Below are 25,814 nucleotides of genomic sequence, written 5' to 3'. Positions count from 1 at the left end.
GACTGCGAAAAGCGCGCGAATCGCGGGAACGCCTGCGAAGAGGCGTCGCGTGAGAGCGCTGACAGGACAGTCATAAACGTTCGCGTTTTCGACACGCGTTTTGAGCGTGTTTTCTGAAACAGAAACTGCTTTTTCGGTCCGGAAACGCCGCTCATACTATCCTGCGCCTCGACCCAGCTGTATATACACCCCAGCGGTCCCGCCGGGGACTCGCTGCGCTGTTCGTCTGACCCCACACGCGGCCGAAAAAGGAGGGCGTGGAGGCGGAATTTTTACAGTTTTAAAAGGATTTTTGAAGGCGTCCTTCATGATCCCGAGCCTGTTTGAAATAAAGGATCGAGGCGATCCCCGTCTCTGTCCTGTTCTCCTCAAGTAGCTTTCAACGCGTACGCAGCGAGGCGGTCGATTCGTCGATGACGGCGGTCAACCGCGGAAAGGCTTCTTCTTTTTCATGTAGGTAGTATTTTGTGTTTTGAGTCCCTTACCATAAAAACGTTCTTTTCTTCTCTCCTGCTTGTCTCGGTTGAGAGTCACAGCCTCGCCGCTACGCCTGACGCCCTCCCGCCCACGTCGTCGCTTCGACTTTGCATAGTCCTCCGACCACCGTTTCCACTCGTTTCTCCGTTTCTCTCCGAGCCACAGGGCGTCTTTCCCGCCTATCGTGTCGCCAAGAAACCTCTGTTAACACGATGAAGAAGAAAAGCCGGAAGTCGGTGGAGGCCACCGCTGCGGAGCAGGATCCGGAGTGTACGTACACCGAAGAGAAAAGCTCGCCAGGTGACGCGCGGTGTACAGACACTGCAGCGAAGCAGAGCGGAAAAAAGAAGAGGGGAGAAAACCAAGAGAGGCTTCTCGAGGATGGCGAGACGAAGGCTGCGAAATGTCGGCGCTTGCGACTTGGAAAAGACACTCTGCGCTCGACTTCGCCCAGCGTCGCGTCCTCCTCTGCCTCTTGTTCCCCTTCTTTTCCCTGTTCTCCTTCGTCTGCGCCTGCTTCTCCTTCCTCAAAGAAGAAGAAGGCGCTTGGCAGCGAACGAGCTTCTGTCTCTGAAGAGCGATTTAGGGAGGGAAAGCGAGAGAAACCATCATGGGGATTGGCAGGAGGCAGCCTTGTCCACCGAGCCTCAGTTTTCCTCTGTTCCGGCAAGGTTCTTGCCACTCCCAGGGGAGAAACGTTTACAGGCGAGGCAGAGAACGCGGTCGACGCACGCACCAGAGAACTCTGCTTTTTTTCTGCAAAATCTGGAAAGCTCCTCTACGTCACTCACGGCCACACAGACACGGTAAGAAGAAAAGCGAAAAAATGCAGCATGCGTGGCCAAGCTGTCTCGGGATCCTGAATTCACGAGCTGTATGCTGTGTCTGATTCGTTTCCCCGAGTCAAGGAAACATCTTTCTTAGTTCTTGTTCTTCCTTCTCGCCGCTGGTGGAGCCTGGAACGCGAGTCCCTTCCGAAAGTACAACACATCGACGTGTAGCATCTCAACACAGTGACACCCCTCGGTGTAGATACACCCAGCCTACAGCGTCCATGTGCTCTGAATTCGCTCCGACTGTTTCCTCAGTCACTCTCTCTATCAGCAATTCTGTGTCTCTGTACCTGTTGATATATGTATATATTTATCTGTTAAAATGTATCTCAGATTATTCCTTGATTCCTACGGTTCCGTGCCCCTGTATTCCTATTACAACTCCGTCGTTTCGTCGTTTCCTGCGTTTTCTGTCTCCTTGTTTCCAGATCACCTCAGTCATGGCTCTTCCGCCGAACCCGGCTCCCCGTCTCCCGTCCTCTCTGGCGCTCTCTGCTTCTCTCGACCGTTCGCTCTGTCTCTGGACTCCTCCCGCGCACCCTATCTCTTCTGGCGAGTATCTGCTTCATCGGCTTCACGTGGGCTCCCCGATCTTGGCGGCCGCCTACGCTCCTGGGTCGCGCGAAGTTTTTCTTCTCGTGCAAGGCGAATCGCTCTCCGGGGACGGCACTGCTTCCCGCCGCTCGCCGACCTACGGTGTCTGCGTACTCTCTCTGGGTGAGGTGCTGTCGCCGCCCGCGACGAGCCAGGTTTCTGTGTCTGGGCCGCCGCAGTTCTGCCTGTCCCCCGAAGTCCTTTTCTCTTTCTCTCTGCCCCCGACTTCGTTCTGCGTGAGTCAGAGCGGCGCGTTCCTCGCCGCCACTGCAGGGAAGCGTCTGCTCCTCTTCGCGCGGCAGCTGAATCGCCTGTTGACTCTGCGACACGTCGACCGCCTTGTCCAAGTGTCGATACACCCGACGGACGAGTTCGTGGTGGCGGGAGACCGGATCGGCCGGATCCTCGCATTTTTCTGTCTCGCGGATCTCAACAACTTTCTCTCCTTTGGCGTGGATGTGAGCGAGTCGAAGTTGGAGAATGCATGCGACTCGAAGACGCACGCGCCTTCATCTCGACGGCTTTCCGCCGCGGTGCTTCCTCCTCCTGTCAGTCTCGTTGCCTCTGCTCTCGGCTCCGGTCGGGCCTCCAACGCCCTTCCGGACGCCGCCGCTTCGGGGAAGAAGAGCGTCGGTCTGCCTGCTTCTCTGTCTCCTGTGATTCTCCACTGGCATGCACATGCAGTGACGGCCCTCGCGTTCTCGGCCGACGGCTTGCTGCTGCTGTCTGGAGGCGAGGAGGGCGTCCTCGTCCTCTGGCATACTCGCCAGGCCTTTCACCGTCAGTTCCTCCCGCGCCTCGGTGCCCCGATCTTCCACGTTTCTTCTGTCTCGTCTCTCGGCGCTTCCGGTGCTCGGGACTCGGCGCCGCGCGACGGCGAGGAACGGGTCGCTGTCAGCTGCGGGGACAACTCTGTGAAGCTCGTGGACCTCGTTCGCCTGCACGTTGCCGCCGTCATTCAAGGCCTTGATCTCCCTCTCGCGGCGTTCGCCTACTCGCCCTCTCTGTTCTCCTCCACTCAGTTCGTCTCTTCTCTCGCCTCCTTCCCTTCTGCTCAGACAGAGACAGGTCCCGGGACCGCGGAAGCCGCAGCCACCTTCGTGTGCTCTGCATGCAGCGCCTCGGGGCGACGAGCACTGAAGCAGGTTGCCGAAGCCGACAGTGAAGGCGAGAGCCTGCCTGCGTCGACGACTGAACTAGGAAGTTCAAAACTGTGTTCCAGCTGTGGAGGCAAGGCACGTCTCGCCGCGCCGACGAAGAGTGTGCGTGCTTCTCCTGGGGTGTCGCCTCCTCTCCGGGCTCGCGCGCTCCTCGCCGAGGCGTCGCAGGCACTCGCACCCGCGCCCCGACGCTCTGGGCTTCTTCTCTCTTCGCTGCTGCCTCTCCCGCTCTCCCAGGCGAGAGCGCAAAGCGCGGAGAGACGACTAGCTGTGCCGAGCTTCTTGAGGCCTTTGCTCGAGAGAAAAAGAAGCGACGCCGGGGGAGAAGGCCAGCGCCTGTCTCCGAGCGCGGAGACAGAGAGACGGGGGCTCCTGCTGTTCAGTGGCGATGCCTCACGCCTCCAGGTCTACGACGCGGAACGGGACAAACATGTTTTCCATCTCCCAATCCGACCTCAGCGCATGTACACCTCGCGCGTCGATGACGCCTTCTCCGCCTGCCAGTGGGAGATCCGCTTCGCCGCCGCAGACCTCTGCTGCAGCAGCTTGGCGGTGGTGGAGAGCCGCGGCGCCGCGACCGCGGCGCGAGGTGCAGAGACACGTCCGAAGCGCCGGCGCATCGAAGACGTTGCTGTGCCGGACGGGCGGTGCCACAGCATCACTTTCTGGGTCTATGAGGGCGAGAACGTCGCGAACGGGGAGGACGGTAAATTCTCCGTCAAAACGCGAACTGATGGATTCCATGTCAACGAGGTCACTGCGCTACAACCCCACACTCGAGTAAGCAGTCGCGAGCGAACTCAGAGCGAGGAACTCGGGAACGAACGCGGGGGAGGCATGTGTAGGTTTTGCATGCACGCGTGAGTCGACGGGCCTTTTCTCGCCTCTGAACGAGGCGGGCACTGAGGATGCAGGGCGCGCGCGTCTAGAGAGGTTCTTTTACCGTGCGGATGAATGCAGAAGCTTTCTGTGTGCCGAGGACAGTGATTAGCGCTGCAGGACGTTTTTGATTACATCCCAAGTCTAGCACCTCTCCAAACTAACAAGCGTTTAGACTTCCTCTGTCTCCATCTGGAACCCTCCAGTGCCAAGGAGGCTCTGGTGGCCTGTCGCGCGTTCTGCTCTTTGCCGGATGGCTCTGAGATCAATCGCTATCGTATCAATCTCGTTTTCGTCTCGCTTTGCCTGTTGACTCTGTTTCCAAACCCTCTGACGTTACCTCAAACCGGGCTAGTCAATACATCCTTTGACCTCTTTTGCCCCTCGGCCTCTTCACCGGCATCGTGATCCGCTTTCCTTCAGCCTCTCTCTGCATCGGCACTCGGGTCTGCTCTCTACTGTCTCTTTCATCTTCTCTCTCGAAGATTCTCTCTCTGCTGGGTCGCAGGAGCCGCGCTTCTTCTTCACCCTCTCCATGGACACGTACTTCAAAGCTTGGCGGGAAGTATCTCCTCCGTCTTCTTCCTCGTCCCCATCGTTCTTTGCATGCGTCTTAGAGGGATCTTATCGAGGCCTCGCGCCGCTTTCCTGCTCTCTTTCCCTCGACGCCTCACTCCTCGCCATTGCTCATGGGGGGTCTCTGATCACTCTCTGGAAGGCCTCCTCGTTTGCTCTTTCTCACACGCTTCGTCTCCCACCCTCTGCGACTTTGCGCAAGATGGCAGCTGCCTCTTCGGGCTCCTCTGCTCACACGGATGCTGTCGCGCTCGGGCAACTCGCGGACGGAAGCGAAACGCGCGAGGAAGACGTGGAGGAGGTCTGCGACAAAGTCGCTCTCTTAGAGACAGCCTACGGATTCTTCCTCGTCGCCGGAACCACAACATGCGTCGTGCTGTACGACCTTCTCTCGCTTGCCATATGCTGGGTTAAGTCCTTCTTCGACGGTGAGTCTCACGTCGGGTGGAGAGACACCCTCTGCAGTTATTGGCGGAACTTTCGTTGGCGGCTGCTGGCATTTTCTCAGGTGTCTGTACACGCCTCTCTATGCGTGGCGAGCATCTGTCGCGCTGCGCAGTGAAACAGTCCTGTTGAAAAAGCTTTACACTCCCGTGACTCCACGAGAAAAACTCTCCCGATTGTGCCGCGTGCCTGTATGCTAATACATGTGAATCGAGTGATGCATTTGTTTCGAAAAATACCCTTTTCTTCATAACTTTTTTCCATTTGTCGTGAATTGTTAATATCGGTAATCTTCTCACGGGCGGTGTACCATTGGCATCTCTCTTCTCTCTCGCTTTTTTCATTTGCTCTTCCTCCTCGTCCTGTCTGAGTGCAGAGGGCGGCCTGGTCGACTTTCTGTTCGTGGAACCGGGTGGAGGCCCGCGTTTCGCCGTTGTTCTCGCGAAACTCACAGCGCCTGCATGCACCAACAAGGACGACGAAGAGGAGACTCTTGTCGGAGAAACGGCCCGAGAACCGAACACAGGAGCCAGCGAGCTGAGAGCATGCACATCCTTCTCTCCCTCCCACGAAGTGTCTATCTTCACTCTTTCGAGCCGCTCCCAGGGTGCCACGGAGCTGTCGGAGGGGAGGACGAAGAAAACGAAGAAGGGAGGAAAAGCTACGAGCGAGCATGGATGCGAACTGCCGCTGCTGCCGCGCGTGGGTCCTCTCAGATCTGCTGGTGCCGAAAACGCCGCAGAGGGCGCCGGACAAGGCGACAGTGGGGTGTACGTACACTGCATCTGGGAACAAGAACGAAGCCGTCTGGGCGACGCTGTTTTGTCTGGTTGCTTCCTGCCTCCGGCCTCTTCGCCTCTCGATGTCGCGAAAGCAAATGCACCCGACGAAAGTGTGCTGATGCTGCTGAATGCTCGGTTCCAGCTGGAAACGATTCGGGTGCCTGCAGGCACTGTCTCCCCGACAGACGTGGGTGTATGTACACGCCAGGGACCCGGGGATGTCGTTGAAGAGCCCGATGAGGAGCCCCAGCAGCCGCTGAGAAAAGTGCAGCAGCTTCTGCAAGTCGAGCGGGCGAAAGCGAGCAGAGCAGCTGAGGCGGCATCTGGTGACAGTGACGACGAGCGTAATCGGGTGAGGAAGAAGATGAGGACTCGCGCGTCTGCGGTGTACAGACGCACGGCTGGAAGCTGAGGCGCACCGGTCGCGGGACGAACGCGTGTCGTGGTTGAGGAGGCGTTTCTTGTCACATGAAACTGATTTGATGTAGTCGGATCTTTCGTGAGACCTAATCAGCTGCACGATTCATCTCGGCATCACTCTTCGGCGTGTACCTGCATGTCCATAGGTGCTGGCGAGTGTGTGTGAATCCGCCTTCTCATGGCGCTGAACAGACGCTCGTGACCACTTGACTTCTCGTAGAGTCTTCCTGCGTCCCCTCCACATCAACTGCTTTATTCGTGCTTGAAGCCAGGTTCGTCGCTTCGAGGCTCTCATCTCTGAGTGGCTCTTCCCTCCATCACTTCTGTCCCAGCACGCACATGTCCGCGTGTCGTTTCGGGTGTATGTACAGCTGGCCGCTTCGGCAGTCTCGGATGTGGCGCCGCTCTTCTGCCAGGCGATGGCCGCCGAGAAGGGGAAGCGAGACAAGAGTGAGCGAACGCGAGTGTTTACCGACTTTTCGGGAGATTCCGCAACGCCCTCCCCCGGCGTGTTTTTGCAAAGACTCTGGGGTCGAGGACAGGAGGAGGACGACGACGACGAGTCGGCCGAAGGAGAGAAACTCTCGTCTCAGCTACTCGCTGCTACAGAAGACCGCGAAGAAGTGGAACTTGGACCAAACAAGCAGAAACGCAACTGCGCAAGAGATGCTGAGCTCGACAGGCTCAAAGAGGATGCAGGTACGAACCGGGATAAGACAGCATTCGGGAGAGAAGAGAAACAGAAAAATGTTGAGCTGTCGACCTCTGGAAACCAGGACCGCAGGAAACACTTGTACCCTCATCACATGGAAAGAGCAACAGAGAGAGGTCATTTCAAACCTTCAGCATATGGGTGAAGCACAGAAGCGAAAGATCTAAGCTCCACCTAAGGGAGAGGAACAGGGACGAACATCCTAACCTCCATACACGGGAGAATAGAACAGAAAGCGCATCTCGAACTCGAGTGTCAACAGTCCTTTTCCAGCGGTGAAAGCGCTTGTCTGTTCCTTCTAGAGACGCTCTGTGGCACTCATTCACACCGGGAAGTGCGTGTGCCTGTACAGGTGTAGCATTTCTCTCTGTGTGGGCCTTCGCATATGCTGCTTTGCTTTCTCGTGGTATTCTGTCTTTTCAGAAGCGCTTCGCGCTCGAGAAGAGAACAAAGCAGCGATCAAGCGTGCGCCCAAGCACCTGCTTGCCTCTCTCGTTGCCACTATGGAGGACAGCGAGGACTCGGACTGAGGCGGCAAACATCTCTGTTGCGATAGGGGTGTTGTGGCGACTTGTTCCTGGACTTCTTTCTTCTCGAGTCTCTTTGCCTCACCTTCTTCTCGGTTGTCGCCCCTCCATCGGCCCTTCCAACTTCGGACTGGCAATTAAGAGGGAAGGACACCGGCTCTGGCCTGTCCAGGAACACCTGGATCTTTTACGCGCTCCTCATTCCCTCTTGTACCTGTGTTTTCTGTATTCTGGGTCAAGCGTGTGCACCTTTCGCCTTTCTCTCGGCACATTTGAACGCTCTGACGAGCTTCCAAAAATGTAGATTTTCTGCCTCAGTCCGGCGATGTGTGGGAGGCGGAGTGCGCACGGCTTCAGTGTCTTCTATTATATGTTCTGTGGGCGCAGACTTTTGTGGTCGAATGTCACTACATCTCTGAGAGTATCGCTTCGTTGATGGTCGGCTTCTCCGTGCATTCTCAGTTGACGATCAGCAGGTGTTTCCCCTGATACTGTTTTACCACATGCTCTCGTCTTGGTCGCCTGTCTCGTGGGTTCACCTGTTTGCCAGCGTTCGTCTCTTCAGCGATCTCTTCTCTTTCTCTTCTTCTTGCGCAATCAAAAGGCAGAGAACTTTCCCCACTTTCTCTCGTCCGTGAGAGACGGAACGGTCCCTCTCCCAACCGTTGCTCTTCCCGTGGAAGAGCGAGGCGGCGAGCGCGTTTCTAGAAAATCCAATTTCACACAAAAAGCAATTTCGAAGCAAACAGGCCAGCGAAAAATGTAACTTGCTGGAGTGGCGCCAGATGCAAAGAAAGAGTACACTGCAAGCAGGGTCCACGGTCGGTATACCGCCAGAGGGAAAAAAAGAAGTAGGATGCCTGGACAGAACACCGGAATTGAACATTCTCTTTCGCACTCTTGTTTATTTCTGTTTACATGACTCGTAGATTGTATAACTGGAGTTATAGTTTTCGTCGACCGGGGACCCGAGAAATAGTGCAGCGAACTGAACATCATAGGACTTCTGCAGTCTACATGAGATACACCGAAGAAACATAAAGTCACAACTTCACCTTAAGCAATATATATATATATATATGTATATATATATATATATATATATATATATATATATTATAGACTCGAGATGAAATTCGACTGTTCAGTGCAGGTGCACGACAGGTCACTTCGCTTCAAGAACAAACGACGCATATCGCTGAAGAAGCCTCAAAGATCTTCACAAAAAGGGGAAAGAGGGCGCCCAAACTGCACCAACAACACATGCGACAGCCCATCTTTTACACCGCACTCCGTACCTGTCTACGAAACCTACATACGTTTAGATAGATAGATACTCTTACACGGACATTGGCAAGCGCGTGAAGTGGACATCTGCTGCCCTTATCGATGAAATCTCCAGAAGACACTCGATTTTTTGGTGTTGTTTTCGGTGGATGTGCAGCGATATACTTGAGCATCGCTTCTGTTGCTTAGTTCCCGAGTCAGCTCGTGAAGTCGAGGTGTCAGTTTTCTGTCCTCGACTCTCCTTGTGTTGAAAGTTTGCAACTTCTTTTTCCGTCTTTCTCGCCTCTAAAGTTTCTTGTTGATTGTCAAGGGTTGATGACTGCAAATTTCTGCTTTTCCTTGAGTGTAATTAAAAAAAGGCCGCCGCTCTTCCACTGAGAAAGCTTCTTTCTCTGCGTGCGCTGACCTTCGCGGGTGTCGCGGCACGAGTTAGCTCTACACTTCGACACGCAGATCGTCGACTGAGTAGAGAAGCGGGAGAAATTTCTTTGTTGACACGGTGACGGCAAGCAAAATTGATGCGTCGACCATGTGACCATGGTTCAGCCACTTCCACCAGGGAAAAAATGCGTTTGCCCTCCCTTCCGAATCCTCAGGCGTGTGGCGACGGTGAGCTTGCTCGCGGCATTCAGTTCGGGTGTATGTACACCGCACGCGGGTGTCTCGCAGCTTTGTAGGCAGGCAGTTTTGGAAAATTTAACGTCGATTTCCTACTTTTTTCGTGTGCTTTCTTCTGCGAGTCGTCTTCAAAGCAAGGGCACGACCTCCTGCTCTCTTTCGCCCTTCGCGCTGGCGCAAAACCCAGAGTTACGGCCTTCAGACCACACTCGCCTGCCTTCGTCCTCACTGGCGTGTGCCAGCGGGGGCAGCGTCGATTGCAGAGCGTTCTCTTTGAAGAAGGCACACCTAAAGACGGGGCTTTTCGCGGCGAGAACTCGACTTTTTCTCTCGCCTCTCCTCCGGCACCTCTTGCAGCCTTCACTGGTCTCGTTCCTCTCTTCTCCCGCCACCTTCCAACGTTTCCTCTCTGTCGCAGAACGACCAGGCACGCCCTCAGCATACACGCGACAGTCAGCAGACAGACGCGAGCCTAGGAAGACAGAAAGAGAACCGGCGGCGACCTCAGCTTCTCTTCCTCTCCACCTTCCTTCTCGGGCGCCTCGACGCTTCGCCCCTGTGTTGCTCCCGGCCACCTCAATAGTGTCACAACAAGAGAGAGGTGAAAATCGGGACGAAACGAGAGAGGAACGCAGTGAAGCAGGCGAAAAGGGAGAGGAGAGCAAGCTCGATGCAGACGCTGAGGAAAGCGACAATGAAGAAGAAATAAGTGCGAGTGAGGCGAGAGAGAAGAGAGGCATCATGGCATGGCGATGTTCAGGCGCAAGTAACGACGAGCTCGTCGACAACCTCCGAGCCTCAGGAATCGTCCGTGACCACAGAGTCTACGACGCTATGAAAAGTGTAAGAATTCGTGTGCAGCCGAAATGTATCTCTGCAATTCCAGGTGGAGGGTCCCTGATACAGGAAGGACGACGCGCGGCAAAAGTTGAGGGAACTGCGAAGGGAGGGAAGACGTATGGTCGAGTTCACCACATGGGAGAAAAAGCGATTTCTAGAGATCTGCGTATCCAGAGACATGTTTCTCGTAACTCTATACATACGCCTACACTCGTACGGTGTCGATGGAGAAGCAGAAAAGCAGATTTCCTGAAAGAGAACACAGCTTTCTCCTCGTTTTTGTGTGTCGGCATTCGGTAGCGGGCGCCCGCCAGATCATGGTGGAAGCTGACTCTGAAAAAGACCGAGGGACGACGAAGCGAGCTTCTTTACAGGCACTGTGGTTTTTCTTCGTGTTTCTTGGGAGGAAACAGCGGACTGAGAGGTGGAGTCGTCTCGTCTGTCTCTTGCTGTTCTTGTGGGAGGTGGACTTGCCTAGTCGTTGCCTTTGCTTTTCTTTTCAGATCGATCGAGGGAACTTTATTGACGTCTGTCCCTATGCAGACATGCCTCAGCCGCTGGGAATTTCGTCTGCGACTATTTCCGCTCCCCACATGCATGCCTCTGCTCTAGAGGCTCTCAAAGATCATCTCGTTCCAGGAAATAGAGTTCTCGATGTAGGTAAGCGTGATACAGACACAGAGCTTCAGAAGAGCTATTCTGTCGATCCTGAAGACAGATCTCGCGTTGTAGGTCAGCGAAATGCTGACGTCTGCGAGAGAGACACGCGGAAGGGGGACTGATGAACAAAGATGTCAGAAAGGTGCTCGAGACTTACGGTGTCATGACGGGATATATACATCCACATTTGCACATTTTTCAAGGAAAGAAACTCTACAGGTTTCCGTTATTTGTGTGGCTGTGCTGTTCTTTCCGTCTTCAGAGTGTTTCACTCGAACTTGCTTCGTTTGCCTTTCTTCCAGATCTCTGTCATTCGCTTCTTTTCCTTTCCGAACTCTTCCAGGCTCCGGGTCAGGCTACTTGACTGCATGCATGGCCCACATGGTCGGCGTGAGAGGGGCCGGAAAGGCGGAGGACGCCAACACTCCCGAAGGAGTGGCCGTCGGAATCGATTATCTTCCAGATTTGGTTAAATACTCTGTCAAGTAAGCAACACGAAAGAGAAAAGAAAGGGAAAGAGCGGGCCGTCGTCCAGATTCGGTTTTGTCGTTTATCAAAGAAGAGCGGAAACTAGGGGGAAGCGACGCGAATGAAATTCCGGCCTGCAGAGGAACTGTTTTTCTGAGTCAGACGAAGAGAAACGAAAGGGGGCACAAGAGTTACATTCGCAAGTGCACTCTTTCGTGCATCGAAGTCGACACCTCGTTGCAGAAGTTTTTTCTGACAGAATGAAGCTACCTTTCCAGCGATCGCGAGTATGCATCTGTGAAGACTTGTCAAAACTGTGAGGTCGCAGTAACGGCGGGAAAGGAGAAGGGCGCAAGTGCGTAGGCGTTGCATTATTTTCCTGTCCGCTCTGCTTTTCCAATTGGACTAATCCGTGAAGCGCGTGCGACCAGCGCTGTGGGCCATATCGTCAGCCTTCAGTGCTATGTTGAGTGGCGACGCGTTAATGAGATCGGTGTTTCAAACTGAGAGAGAACAGAGTGTGGTGCCAAGACTCCCCATTCCCATATGTGGATATACACCTGCGTCGCACGCCTACAAACAAAAATGACCTCTTTTCTCCCTAGAGTTCCGTGAAAAGCAGCTCCATGTGCCTTTCATGGGTGTTATCCTCAACGTTGGCATGAGCTCGTTCGCGCGCGTTTCACGTCTGACGACCTCGACGTTCTGTTCTGTATCTTCCCCCGTGGACCTTCACCTCGTTCTACCTGCGTGACCTGTTGCCTTGACTTTTTCTTCTTCGTCGAGCAACCGCTTTTGCACGGTGTGAAACTGACAGGGGGATCTCAGCAGAGAGACAACGCGGAACGAAGTGTTTGTCGTGTTGGCGCCTGGGGTCCGGAGTATCTTTCTGAACTCGTTGCGAGACTGCTTCGCCTTTCCCCGTCTTTCGTTTGTTCCGTTGCGCGCTGCAGAAAAGTGAAGGCGGCGTATCCGGCCCTGTCGAAGAATCCCCGCTTCAAACTTCTCGTTGGAGACGGCTGGCGAGGTCATCCCGAGCTCGGGCCGTACGACGCGATCCACGTCGGAGCCGCTGCGTCTTCGATTCCTAGGGAACTCCTCGCGCAACTTGCGCATGGAGGAAAAATGGTGCTTCCCGTGGAAACGACGTCGGACGGCCAAGTGGTATTCGAAGGACCAGAAGAAGAAACGGAACGCCAGTTGAGCCGCGGGCGCGGGTGGTGGTCCGACCGTAACCAGGTGTTTGTTGAGGTGTCCAAAGACGCTCAAGGCAAAGTCCGAGTGAAGAAACTGATGGGTGTCATGTATGTGCCTCTCGTGAAGCAGTCAAGCTCACGTGGAGAAAGATAAGAACGGCCTTCGGTGTGTGTGTGTGTCTCGTCAGTGTGACGTGGAAAGCGGAACGGGTCAGGCAGAGGACGTCAGTCGGTGGACCGACGACTCAGGTCTCTCCGTACCTATGTTAACGAGAATCGAGCTCGGAAGAGTGTTGCGGTACGTGAACGCTTTCGAGTTTGGAGCTGTGGCCGTCGACATGTGAACGTTCGGGGAGGTGTGTCGCGCTTTCTCTCTCGTTCGTGTTCTGTTTTTCAAGAGTCCGAGAAAGTGTGAGAATGCGACTGATTCAACGACTCTGCTGACCGACGCTTTGGCAGAGAACGAAAAATTCGATCTTGCCGGAAACAACGCGCCCCTCCGTCCTCAGCCAGATGATTGGTTTCCCAGTGCTGGAGTAATTCTAAACAAAGGAGGCAGTTGTCTCTGAGAACCCTCGAGCCTTCTTCTTTATCCATGGAGGTTCCGAGAAGGCGAGACCTTTTTGTGTGAACAGAAATTCGATCGAACTGAGACAAGCCAGAGACGGTTCTGTGGGTTTTCGCACGCGAGCACACACACACACACACACACACACACCGAGGTACACACGAGACGCTTCAGACGGTTGAAAACGCTGGAAAAGTGGATTTCTTCGGTCCCCGTTTTCCGATGCAAAGTACCAACGGCCAGAGAAACCAAGAGTCCAGAACATCCGACTCGCTTCTTTCGTGGAGATCCGGCGAAAGCCGGCTGCGAAATCTGGAGTAGCTGCTCCAACACGATGGTTGGCGCGTGCCTCTGAGTTTCTTTGTCAACAAAATACAGCGGGTGTTCTGGGTCTGCATGTACAACACCGGTCCTCTTAACTAGGCTATCGCGAAAGAGCTCAGATTCAATGCGACGTTCCACCGTATTGCAGCGCAAACTCCATTTCACTGGACTACTGAGGGCACCTCGGGTCTGTCCAGCCTGTGAAAACCTGCTGGCTTTTCAACGACATGCAGAAGGCCACTTTAGGGTCTTCGCACTTTGTTTTCTGCTTAGTGGAAATGCATCCTCCTTTCCAAACGCTGTGACAGGAAAACCTAGGATCTGCTCGCAAGACGAGCGTCGGTACAGAGAGGGCGACCAACGTCGAAATGCCAGTTGTTTGGAAATCCGTGAATGCTTAAGACTTTTTGAGCTGGATCGAAATCGCGAGTTTGCTAATGTACTTTGAGGGTGTTTCTGTGCTACACATTACTCGTACTTTCGGGTTCCCGATGCGAGGCAGTCCACCCAAGTACTGTGCTTGCCGCGACCACCACGTTAGCTGCATTCAGCTTCCGCATCAGGTGCTCGAGCATTCCCGCCAGCTGAACGGCCCACAAAAAGTTGCAGCCTGTAAACAGTTCCTGACCTTAGGTCGAAGACTGCGGGTTCGGGCGACCAATGTCGGGGTATAAAGGTCATTTTACTCATCGCTGGTCGACCCAGAGGGCGTATCCACGATCTCCCGCGAGATCGGCTGATTCTGTATGTAGATGCACGGCGCCGAGTAGTTTATCTCGCCGGTGTTTGTTGATTTTCTGTCTGACCCGTTCGAAAGCCAGGATCGACGGGGGATGTTCCGCTCGAAAAACTCGTACAAAAAAGTTCTGCACGCTCGGCGTAGTTTTTCCCTCTAACATCGCTCTGCATCAACGCCGATCGACAAGACTAATATCATATCGATTAGAACGGTCTATGTGTTCGCAGAAATCGATCTAGGCAATGCATTGTGGTGCATTTTCTTGCTGTACAAAGAAGCGATCTGGATCATTGTCGGTGTTTAACAGCCTTGTGTCTTCGTTGTGCCACTGATTCTCCTTCGACACGGGCGCTAAAGAGTTTCCTCTCGCTTGACAAAAACCTATTTCCTTCGAGGCAAAAGAAGTTCCTTTTTCAGAACAGAATGTTTTCCTTTTTTCGGTGTTTGTCTTTCAAGGTGCACTTTCCGGCGTTGTGTTGAACACTCGAGAGTTCCCGGCCGCGCGTTTACTCTTGGAGCGCGACTTTTGCCGGAGCTGTTGGAAAGAGGAGCTTTGTGGGTCCGGAGGCTAGTTCTTCTCGCTTTGTTTTTTTCACGAAACTGGAAGTGTTTCTCTTGCCCAAGTTCTTCATCTCATCAACTTCCCCTCTAAACCCCCTACCACCAAGCAAACGTTGAACGCTAGCAAATGCACAAGAGGCAACTAAACCGTAGAGTGGTCGTTATGATTTGAAGAACAAAGGCCATTGGAACTGAGAAAGCCAAAGCTACGGAAGCAAGTCATATTCAGAACACCTCGATAAAAGACAAGGTACGCCGAAAAGTGGAACCCCACCCCCACAGTGGAAGACAGCGTGCACTGTGACGAAATGAATTGGCCTAGGATATTCCACAGGGCTCTGATCGACAGTCCGCGGGGTAACACTCTCCGAGTCGCCTTTCCGTAAGGTTATTCGGTTATTCCGAAACAACGACAGGAGTTCGTCTGTTGATCGCACCTTTCTCTTTTGTGAAAGACGGCGGAAGTTGCTAAATTCTCTCACGTCGAGCAGCCGTAACCCACATAACTTGGATCTGGTCTTGCGCCCTCACTTTCAAAACTGTGAAGGAAAACAGGTGTCTTCTAAAGTTCCTGGACTGTGCTCACGCTTCGGATACAACTTAGGATTTCCGATCTCCCTACAGACACAATCCATGTGCCGTTTGCATGTAAACCATTCCTCATTATGAGAGCATTCTTCGGTTAAACCGCCACTGGGAAACCTGCAAGAAGGCCAGTGCTCAGACGTATAGATTTGCCAATGCAAAGAGAGCGAAATAGAAACAGTTCCGCGGATCTTCTCTGTTTTTGACCGCGTCGTTCATCGTAGCGAGTCAACTGTCTGCTCTGACACAAAACGAATTCCCCGTGTTCAGGCTAGTTGTGACCCACGAAACAGCATCTGAGAAGTTCGTTTCTACCCCCTTTGAGGCGAGCGACAACAGAAAAACAGAAACTGCGCTTTTCGCTGAGGAGCGCCGCGCACGCAAGTTCAGTCTTGACGCTATTTCGGGTCATCTTTTTTTCCGTCTCGAGCCGGTTCTCACGCCCAGCAAATCCACATTGCCCTAGCTTTCACGTGAACGTGGTATAAAAAGGACTCTAAGAAACAGAGACAGAACGCACTCGTTCTCCAACTGAACACAGAAACGCGCCTGCTCCCCTTTAGCTCCAGACGGAGGAGCAAAGCACGTTTGTGTCACTGTTTCTCTCCAAAAGTCGGCGGAGAGGAGAAGCGCGCCCCTTGCTGTTGCTCTAGACAAAGAGATCTGCGGCACCTCGCACTCGATACTCCATCGATTGTTTATCCGCAGCCGGTTGTGTTTCTCTGCCCTCAGCTCCATTCACACAAACTGTAGAGATCTCTTTTTTCGCATCAGAGAGAGGCAGTGTGGCTTCGAGAGGGTGGGCGTCGACGCAGGCTCAGATGTGAATACTCTCAAATGAATCCCCCTGTTTATGTGTTTTCGAGAGGACGTCTTCTGGCAAGACGTTTTTCTGCTTCTGCCATCTCTACCGCTCTTTGTTCGACGAAACCGCCTCGTCGCCTCGCGTCTCCGCGACTCGTCAGACCTCCTGCAGTCCTCTTTTCTCTGCACCTCGCCATTGAAGAGACTCAGACAGAATGAAGGCTCCTCTGCATTCACTTGACCCCGTCGTCACGGGAAGCAGACTTCACTCCAGCAGACTTCCGAGCGCCTCACCCTCTCTCATCTTTCCTCACTGTTACTTGCCGTCTGCTACAGTGTCTCGTTGTGCCTCTCCTCTGCGTCTCTGCGCTTCGCCGCTTCGCCACAACTCATCGAAATATGTCTGCACTTTCTCCTCTGACATTTCCACTTTCGCTTCTCCCTCCCATCCGACATGTGTCTCTTTCTCCCCTCTAGGTGAGTCATCTCCTCTCCTTTCCACTGCAGAGCCTCTCCACCTCCCGATCCCTTCTTCTCCTCTTTCTCCTTCCTCGTCACTCCCCTCTTCTTCGTTCCCTTCGTCAGCTCTTCCTCCTTCCCTCGCGTCTTCTTTTCCTTCTTCCTATAGTCCTTCGCGTGCCTTTGTCAGGCCGTGTTCCTCTGGGCGCATGCCAAGTCGACAAGCGTCGACTGTTGCCTCTACCGCGGCCCTCGCCGGGCACCCGTCCTCGAACGCTGTGCGGCCAGCGGCCGCGGATCGCATGCACCTGCTTCGGCCTTTGTCTCACTTCAACAGCATCACAGGAGGGGGGAACGCAGACGAAAATCGAGCAGAAACGAACGGCCAAGCGAAAATGCAAAGCCTCTCCCGACAACCTCTGCGGGGGAGAGCGTGCGACGAGACGGAGGGAGAGCAATCAGGTGTACAGACACCCAGGGGTGGAGCAAGCGAAGGGATTGTGCCTCCTCATGTACATGCGACAGGTGAAGAGAAGGAAACAGAGGAAGATGAGAGAGTGAGCAGGCAGGCAGAAAGAAACAAACCACCACGGGGATATGATCAAAGAACTGCGAGGACGGAGACCGCTCCAGTTGTGCGCAAGGACAGCGAGGCAGACCCACGGAGAGGAAAGAGAGAGAAGACAGAAGAGAAAAAAGAGAAGAAGTCTGCGACTCTCCCCCGTGTTGGGAGTGAAGGAAAAGGAGAAGGAGGAAAGCAGACGAGCCAAGAAACTCAAGCAAAAGGGAAAGTGAGGGAACCGGAATCGAGAGGGAGAGACTTCCATTTCAATCCGAGTGTCTGTGGAGAAGATGAGCGGCCCGAGATGTCGATTCCGTTGTCGGAAGACAGTGTCCTCTCTGGGGTGTCTCGACACCCGAACGACGTGTCTCCAGAGTCACCGCGAGCGTCGCTGTCTTCTTTCCTTCGCGATGGAACGCGTGAGAAAAGGACGAACAGGCAGAGTCAGTTTTCCTCGTCCCTCTCGTTTCTCTCGATGCTCGGGGGCTCTTCTGCTCGGGCGCCTCCCCCGGTTGCGCTGGCGAACGACGACGCCTCTCCAGAGACCGCGAAAAGCAACGCCGAGCGAGAAAAAAGAGTGAAGCTGTCAAACGGCAACGAACGAACTGCTGTCCGTCCATCCCGTCTCGGGCCGCAGCGTTGGGGAGCGGACCTGCGTCAGCGACTCGCAAAAAGCGCAGAGAGACAAGGCACAAACGAAGCAGAGGCAGCAGCGCCAGAGGCCAGCCGCTTCGTGTTGCCACAGAGCAGACGTTCGCCGCCGCCTGTTCATTATCCCGCAGAAAGGAGAGGAGAGACTGCGGCGACGCGGCAAAGTGGAGAAGACAGAAAAGCAGCAGAGCAGACGTTGAGGCAACGGAGAAGGCATGCGCGGGCAGGGTCCTGCTTCCGGGGAACTGGGGCGTCAGAGGGAAGGAAGACAGGCTTGGAGACAGACACACTCTCTTCCCCTTTTCCTTCTCCTTCTTCGTCGCCGTCCACGTCTCGCTTTTCAAGACAGGATGCGTTGTTCGCTCCCTGCTGCGTTGACCTGCGCGCGTTGAAAGAAGCTACAGGGTCTCTACGCGACTTGGAGGAAGAAACAGCGCTTCTCGCAAATCCGCTTCCGCGGCAGCTTCCGTCTGGGACTCGAGGGAAATCTGAGGTGCAAGGAGCCCACAGTTGCCGCGCTGGAACTTCTTCGCAGCCGACCAGGTCGCTGCGAGGCGTTGAGCGAGACGTCTTGCAGGTGAACAAGAGCGAGATCAACAGAGAGATCAAGAGAAAGAAGAAGGGAGAGAACGAGAGAGAGAAAGGGAACGAGAGAGAGAAAGAGAACGAGAGAGAGAAAGAGAACGAGATGGAGAGAGAGGAAAAAAGAGAGAAGAAAACAGGGGAAAAGAAGAGACAGGCCACAACTGCTTTCAAGATAGAGGATATAAGGGATGTTGAGAAGGCGAATACTACATCAGAGAGCGGAGACATAAAGATCGAGGCTACCGGAGAGACGACGAGAGAAGCTAAGAGTGACGGTCTTCGGGGGGTCACTCTGGAGCAGATGCGGGGCAAGGAAGAGAGACCGTTTTTCCTTGAACCTCCAGAAGGCCGGCAAATCCTGAGAGAGGCAAAAGACCAGACAGAAGAATCGAAATCAAGACCCGTCGAAGAGGATCAGAGAAAGGAAGAAGGAGACGGAAACTTCAGCAAGCGCGACAAACACGGATGCAGCGAGTTGCCGTCGTTACTCGAGTTGAGTCCGAAAAGCAGACGGACGGTGAAGAGCGAAATGCGAAAGTGGCTACGAGAGAAGAAGAAGGAGAGAGGACGAGAGGAAAACGCTCGTCCAGAGAACGCAGGGGAAACTTTCAAGAAGCCGCGACAGCTGACAGAAGAAGGGCAACACAAGCAAGAGATTTTGAGGATCCTCGACGAAGAGACTCGCGACATGACAAGCAAAGAACTCGCAGTCTTCTACCGACAAAAAATTGGTGAGATGTGTGAAGCGTAGCAAGAGAGTCAGCAGCAAAAGACGCGAAGAGGATAAGACGCTCAAAAGAAAAACACAGGGGAACAGGTTTAGAGAGATTGGAGCAGAGTGCAAGGTCTGTGCCTTGCAGCTCTGTCACCTCTTGCGAGAGAAGCTCTGAAAACAGATCCAACTAAAAACGCTGCTCCTCTCCCCACATTTCATTCTCCCTGCATCCGGTACCGGACAACGGCCCTCTCACTTTTTTCAAGTTGCCAGCCTCTTGAAGCCTCGTTCCCTCCTCCCTCCTCTTCATCCTTTTCCCCCCAACTTTTCCTTCACACCTGTGCGTCTCGATACATATCTTCTTCCCTCATTTCCTAAGTCGTTTCGCATATATTTATGTAAATGCGTCTATCTTCGTCTCTCTATCTCTGCATGGATATATGCGTGTGTTATATATATATATATATATATACATTTTCTGTGCTGTTCCATAGCGTTTTTTCTTTGTGTATCTTTTTTCGACGTATCCATATACACATACAGTTGTGTATATGTGCTTGTAGTTCGCAGTGAAACCGGGACGGAGAGGGCGATTGAGAGAAATCAGTCTCTCTGTGGCGTCGATGACACCCAGGTATTTCATCTAGAAAATGAAGGAGTGCTTGTCTTTTTTCACAGCTTCTTTCGGAGAAGAACGACAGAGCGACGTGGACAAAATTCGCAAGTGTCGCCTCCATCTCAGTCAGTTCCAGTCCCTGCGGGATCGCCTTATGATGCAGCATGTGCAGGCAAGAAAACAATAAATTTGACTTGAAAACAACATTCATCTGAGACGGCAGCTTACCCCAGCTTAGAAATATATATATATATATATATATATATATATGCATGCATGTACATATACATATTTGGTTCAACACACTTTTGAATGGATATATTCATATATATATATATATATATATATATATATAGATATATATATATATATATCCATATATATACATTCTTGTGGGCGTCGAATGAGGTATTGAAGCCTGTAGTTGTTTCCCTCCATCTATGTGCAAGCGCCGTTGCTATTTTCAAATATATAATTAGATGCATGTGTAGAGAATCAGCGTTGTATACAGATATATATCAGCCTACGTATGTATTCATATATTTGTATATATATCAGTCAGGGAAGCGTGTGGATACGTGATCAGACACGACGTTCACAGTCTTGCGTCCTTTCGTCTATGCTCTCGGAATATATGTGCTTATCGATACGCCCCCATAAACCTATTGATTTGCCTATCCATTTGTGTATTTTAATGAACATGCCCGCGTCCCTGAACTTTGCCATGTTTTCTTGTTGGAGGAAGCCACGAGGCACTGGCCTCCTTCGCGCTTTGTGCAGGTGCCTTAGGGTAATCTTCTTCTCGCCTGTCTGCATGCGTTGGATTTCTCCTTCCCAGTCTTGTGAAGAAAGTCACAGGTTTTCTTGGGGCGACAGCCGACTGAGTGTTTCCTGCGAGAAGAGCTTGTTGCCCCGAAGGTTCTGTTTTTCTCTCTGCACTCGACGCTACCGTGGAGTCGTTTCTCGCGTCTTCTCTCATACGTGCTCTTCCACTTTGTGGTTGCATGCAGCAACTTTCTCTATTCTTATGCATCTGCTTTTATTCTGTCTACTCCGACCTGTAAGTGTCTGTCCTCTTCTTCACCGCGATGTTTTCTTTTTCTGCTTCGAATTTCCCCTTCTTCGTTGCTGTCCGTCATTTGAAGCTGCTCTCTTCTTTTCTTCGATCGCCGTCCTCCGTCGCCAACTGGTTTCTTTCCTTCGACGCTCTTCACACCCGAGACGCCGCGCCTTCGCGCTGTGTGCGTCTTGACTCTCTTGTTCCAGCTGCGCGACACGACAGACAAGCTCTTGGGGACGGAGAGGAAGCTTGTCGAAGAACGGGAGCTGAATCTGCAACTCTCGCGCAGATGCGACAACCTCCAGTGTACGCACACCTCAAGTGAAGCTCGCACCCCACATGCAGCTCCATTTGATCATTCCGCGAACTCTCTTGTCCCCCCAATACTGTCTTGTCTTTGCTCTGCTTTGCTCTCCATTAACATCTTCTTTGTGTCCTCCCTATTGTGTTTGTCTGTTCTCGCTTCGTGTTCTTTGCTTGTGGAGGTCCCCTCTTTTGAGTTTTCTTCTTCGTTTCTCTCCACAGTTCTTGCTTTGCCTTTTCGCCTGACCGCACTCGTCCACTTGATGTCATGTACCTTTGTCCTGTGCTCCCTGCTTGATCGTCGCGAAGCGTTTGTCTCGTTTGCTGCTGGTCCAGGCGACATGCCGCTTTGTTGAGATTGCAATCGAACGTCCACTAGACTCGTTGGTCTTCTGTTGCCTCTTTTCGCAGTCGAATGCGACAGCCTTCGTCGAAAAACTCAGCTTCTTGTCAGCGTCGCGAGTCCTGCAGTTGAGGAAGTTCTTCTTCAACCTGGAGAGCCCCCCACAAAGTTCCTCCATTTCCAAACTCCAACACTCTTGTACGTTCCCTCTGTCTCTTCGTTCGTTTTCAGCTTTGCTTCTCCTCGATTCGCCTTTCCTTTCTCTCTTTGTTTCTTCTTTTTCTCCTTCACTTCTTACCCTCTCCCCTCTCTGTGTGTTCGCACCTCGCGTCTTCGATCCGAGACCTTCAAGTACCTTGAGAACCGCCTCGCTTCCTGGAGCCTCCGCCGCAGATGGCGCATGCGGCGCCGGAGACTCCCTCCCGCGTCTGTGTCGAAGCTTCAGTGTTCCTGGCTGTGTTTCGTTCGCTGTTCGTTCCGATGTCTCGCTGTTTCGTTTCCCTCAGTGTCTGGCCCACAGGTTGCCTGGCTCCCGTCGATTCCGTCCAGACTGAAAAAATGCCAGGAGACTGGCAAAGCGCCATCAAGATCTGCATGCAGTTTGCGTGGACACTCGTGGTTTTATTCGAGTGCATGCATGCTGGAGACTCGAACAAGGGAGACTCTGTTTTCTGTTTTCCCCCCATGCTGCAGTCAAGGCGACGCGGCGGCAAAAGATGCGGGGGGCGCAGAAGGAGTGAAGCAGGAGGCAGAAGAAGAGCGGACAAGAAACTCGCGAGGCGACCGGGAGATCGACGACGCGCCGCAGGAAGAGAAGAAACGAACAGAGGCGAAGCACCTGCGGAGATCAACGGGAAGTACACGGTCGGCGAGAGACAGGAGATCGGGAGAGAAGCGACTCGCTTTCCGCAGACCTCTGACTGGAGGCGAGAGAAGCGGACGTATCTCTCACCATCTTTGTCCGGCAAGAGGAAGCAAGCGCGCAGACGAGGCAAACGACGCAGAACTTCGCGAGAGAGCAAGGCCGACCGCATGTGTACTGAGGCGACACTGCGGCTCTGCTCGAGGCTCTCGAGGTGGAGTGATTAAAGTTGTAAGGTTTTCACATCGTCCCCAAAAAGGAGCAGGAACGCGTCTAACTCTCTTCCCCCGATGTTATCACTTCCAGAGGAGGAGCAGTCCTCGTCTCCTCCTCGTGTCTTGCGCAACGGAAGTTCTCACTCTGCACTGCCCGCCGTGCATTGGTTGCGACTGCGGTGCTTTCGCATCCCAACGGCGGACCATACAGAGTCCTTCTTCGTTCGCGACGTCGGGTAATGACGCGCCGACCTTGGAACGAGGCTTCGTTCAGAACTGCTCGGCCAGACACCCGCTCGCGTTAAGAACGCGGTGCGACGCCCAGGGAACCGCTTATCAAAGCCTCGCGTAGTGATAGCTAAAACAAACGGCCCTCGTCGTGAGAGACAGAGAGTGTCTACTGTGACGGAATTCGGTTTCCTCGATTTCCCTCGGAGTCACGGCTACAAGCCTGGTTGTGCAAGGATCGCAAGTCGACGGCGTCTCTGTTAGGAGAAAAGAGAGAACACCAACCGAATCTAGACGTTGGAATGCGCTCCCCTTCCACTCTCTGTCGTTGGTGCAGGTGTATCTGCCATGTGAAGAAGTTGTGCCCCTGACGAAACAAGTCTCTTCACTCGAAGCACGACTGCACAGGCAGGTAAACCGGAACGGATTCTAGACACTCCCCTCTGCCTCACTTGCTTTCAGATTCGCTGCTCTCCAGTGGCTTCTCTTCTTCGCCGAACCATTTGTGCAAAACGTTTTGCAGGACGAGGGCCGCGACGCGTCCTTATGCCTCAACTCTTTCACAAAGGCCTCAAAACGCGAATCTGCCTTTCTGGAGTCTGCGTTTGTGAGGACTCACCCTTGTCGACAGTGCCAGGCACAAGCTGATCCGAATAGAATAACATCCACCACATACAAATGTTCACATAGTCTCTACATTTCCATGTACGTTTATATACAATATTGTATATAAAGATAAATAATTACATATATATATATATATATGTACATATATATATATATATATCGCCGGAAAGAGAAACGATAGAAATTATGAAATGCGTATCCACGTAGAGACCTGTATAGACGTTTGTGTCTATATAGAAAAAATTCTACGCTCAAGTGGTAGGAGCAAGTGCATTTTTGAATTCTCGTGTTAGTGTACATACAACGTTCGATGTGATATCTTTGCCTGTGAATGAACATGCGCTGATTTGGTTTGTTGAGTAGCTACGAAGCGCGCGTAAGTTTGTTGTCAGAACTCTTTTCTCCGTTTCTTCTGGAACCTCAGGAAAAAGGCTACAAGGACGCTCTCGACCTGCTGAAGAGGCAAAGGTGCATAAATCCGAAAGTCGCTCTCTTCTTGGAGCTCTTTTATACCTTTCTCTTTCTTGCCTCTATGGTTCCTCTGTTGCCTTTGATTCAGCTCTTTCGCGTGTGTATTGCCGTTCGCCTTTCTGTCTCTCCAAGTCTTACCTGTTTTCTCTTCGTTTGTCGTTTCCTCTTTGCTCTCTGGCGAGCCGCTGTGCGGTTGGGGGTTCACGAAGTCCACTGCTTCTTGCAAAGTTCAGACGTCGTTTTCCGGCCATTCAAATGTTTGTGAGCCTTCCCCCGGTCGTACGCAGGCAGAAGCTTCTGTGTCGCTTGACTCCAGACTCCCTGCTCACGAAGTCGAATTCACTTTACACCTGTCACACTACGAGACTCGAGCGAAGTCACAGAAGTCTGTGTCTATCTGTGCTTCTCACTTTATTTCTTTTTTCGCTCTTCCTTTTGCTCGACGAAGCACTCTGCATCTGGCGATCCAGTCGAGAGCTCTGTCGGATTTGGGGGGTGTCGACTGCTGAATTTACCTCGCAGCCGAGAACATGAAGAAGCCGCGAAGAAAGCCTTTGTTTCCTTGCAGGAAGAAAACACACGGTGAGCCGTGAATCCATCGAGGGACATCGGGAGGTCGAAGAGACCTTTCCCCAGTGAAACGCGATAATAAAAGGGTATTCTTCCTCCTTCACTCAAAAAAATAAGTATTGCTGGAAACGGCTTAAAGTGACACAGGGGAACAGATATGCACAGTACCAGAGCTCTGCGTAGCAGCCTGGTGCTCTCTCGCCTCTCTGCTCTCACGCGAGATACGATAGGACGGAATCGGGCAACTCGACATCTCTTTATCGTTTCTGCAGCCTCTCCCGGAGCCTCTCCGAAAAGGAGTCGCAACTTCTCGACATGCTCAACGGTAAGCGCAGGACAGTCTCCAGAAAATAAAACGAGCACAGTGATACAATTCCATCTGCATATACACATTTATATACACATTTATATATACATTTATATAGACATTTATATATACATATCTATAAATTCATATATATATTAATACATATATTAAAACATGTATTAATATAAGTACAAGAGTGTAGGTACGCGTGTTTCCTGAATCCATGTCCACTGAGAATGCATGCGCATGTAACTGAATACCGGGTACGGATGTCTGACTGTGTCTCTACGAACTTGTTTACATTTTGCGCTAGAAAGCAGCCTTGCTTCAAGGCTGCTGTGCCGAGTTGAGGTGGCGAGGAATTTCAAGAATTCGACAGCCTGATGAAGGCGCGAGTATTGAGATGGCGTTGGCTTCTCTTGAGTTTTTCTTCAGATTTCGTAGCCGTACGGCAGCGTCTCCTCGACCTTCAAATTACGCATAAGGAGGAGGCAACACGACACAAGGTAGGACGCGAAAGATTAGACGCCTCGGGGAGACCCGGCGAAAAAGGGATCCGCAGATCAAGTGAAACGCCGAGCATGCCTTCATTGAGAGAAGTCGTCTCCCTCTCACCCTGCACTTCCTCCGCTTCCCTTGAAGTGGTGTCTCCAGTCTGACAGGTCCTGTCTGTATCTCTTTCTTCTCGCTGCTCTCTTCTTCTAGACTGGACAAGTCTTCCCCGCACTGTTCGTTTATCCTTCGTTTCTTCGCATGCTCTTCTCTGCTGCTTCTCCTTCTTGGCAGACTCAACACACCCAGGTCGAGTGTCTCGCTGCCCTTCTCGCGGTTCGGGAGAAGGAGCGAGAGCAACAGGTGAATATAAGCAACAGACTCACGAAAGCGAAAGGTGCAGCGAGAGCTGCAGATGGCCGAGCACTGGAGAACTCGAAAAACCGAAAGAGTCCCTAATGAAACAAGAAGGCGGGAGAAATGGGGGAGAAGCACCAGTACGAAACACCCCGATGCCCGCGAATGTAGCTCCACAACGCATGAGCCTGCTGCTGTCAAGAAGACTGAGCAGCTTCTTTAGACTTTACATTTCTTTTTTCAGAAAGGTCCTTTTGTTTCGCTGAAAGCAAAGCCGTCGACATCCATATAGAACTCAAATCCTTTCTGTTGCTTCTCCACTCAGTTCTATCAAAGA

At 52.7% G+C, this 25,814-nt stretch overlaps 3 protein-coding genes across 3 annotated transcripts; all 3 read left to right on the top strand.

The window, feature by feature from the left end:
* The first annotated feature begins 84 nt into the window (after nt 1–84).
* On the top strand, nt 85–8,054 carry TGME49_315140 (WD domain, G-beta repeat-containing protein). Its single transcript, XM_002364653.2, has 6 exons — nt 85–1,283; nt 1,739–3,844; nt 4,452–4,947; nt 5,340–6,097; nt 6,537–6,864; nt 7,301–8,054. Exons 1-6 carry the CDS (start codon nt 690–692, stop codon nt 7,405–7,407), a joined length of 4,389 nt encoding a protein of 1,462 aa, XP_002364694.1. The 5' UTR covers nt 85–689; the 3' UTR covers nt 7,408–8,054.
* A 587-nt stretch (nt 8,055–8,641) lies between these two features.
* Nucleotides 8,642–12,984, top strand: TGME49_315130 (L-isoaspartyl protein carboxyl methyltransferase family protein). Its single transcript, XM_002364652.2, has 4 exons — nt 8,642–10,152; nt 10,653–10,809; nt 11,153–11,294; nt 12,231–12,984. Exons 1-4 carry the CDS (start codon nt 9,229–9,231, stop codon nt 12,625–12,627), a joined length of 1,620 nt encoding a protein of 539 aa, XP_002364693.1. The 5' UTR covers nt 8,642–9,228; the 3' UTR covers nt 12,628–12,984.
* A 3,285-nt stretch (nt 12,985–16,269) lies between these two features.
* On the top strand, nt 16,270–19,062 carry TGME49_315127 (hypothetical protein; the record flags this gene model as incomplete). The annotated part of the gene is made up of 1 exon (XM_018782850.1): nt 16,270–19,062. One exon carries the CDS (start codon nt 16,270–16,272, stop codon nt 19,060–19,062), a length of 2,793 nt encoding a protein of 930 aa, XP_018635344.1.
* Nucleotides 19,063–25,814: the final 6,752 nt, after the last annotated feature.

The sequence above is a fragment of the Toxoplasma gondii genome, chromosome XI (assembly GCF_000006565.2).
Source record: "Toxoplasma gondii ME49 chromosome XI, whole genome shotgun sequence".
In the NCBI taxonomy this organism is placed as follows: Eukaryota; Apicomplexa; class Conoidasida; order Eucoccidiorida; family Sarcocystidae; genus Toxoplasma; species Toxoplasma gondii.
Note: the sequence above shows the minus strand (reverse complement) of the source record. Positions and strands in the feature narration are given on the sequence as shown.

Coding starts and splice junctions, on each gene's coding strand:
- TGME49_315140 (XM_002364653.2), top strand. CDS start 690: ATGAAGAAGAAAAGCCGGAAGTCGGTGGAGGCCACCGCTGCGGAGCAG. Junction 1,284..1,738: donor CTCACGGCCACACAGACACG/GTAAGAAGAAAA, acceptor CCTTGTTTCCAG/ATCACCTCAGTCATGGCTCT. Junction 3,845..4,451: donor CGCTACAACCCCACACTCGA/GTAAGCAGTCGC, acceptor GCTGGGTCGCAG/GAGCCGCGCTTCTTCTTCAC.
- TGME49_315130 (XM_002364652.2), top strand. CDS start 9,229: ATGGTTCAGCCACTTCCACCAGGGAAAAAATGCGTTTGCCCTCCCTTC. Junction 10,810..11,152: donor AAATAGAGTTCTCGATGTAG/GTAAGCGTGATA, acceptor GAACTCTTCCAG/GCTCCGGGTCAGGCTACTTG. Junction 11,295..12,230: donor TTGGTTAAATACTCTGTCAA/GTAAGCAACACG, acceptor TGCGCGCTGCAG/AAAAGTGAAGGCGGCGTATC.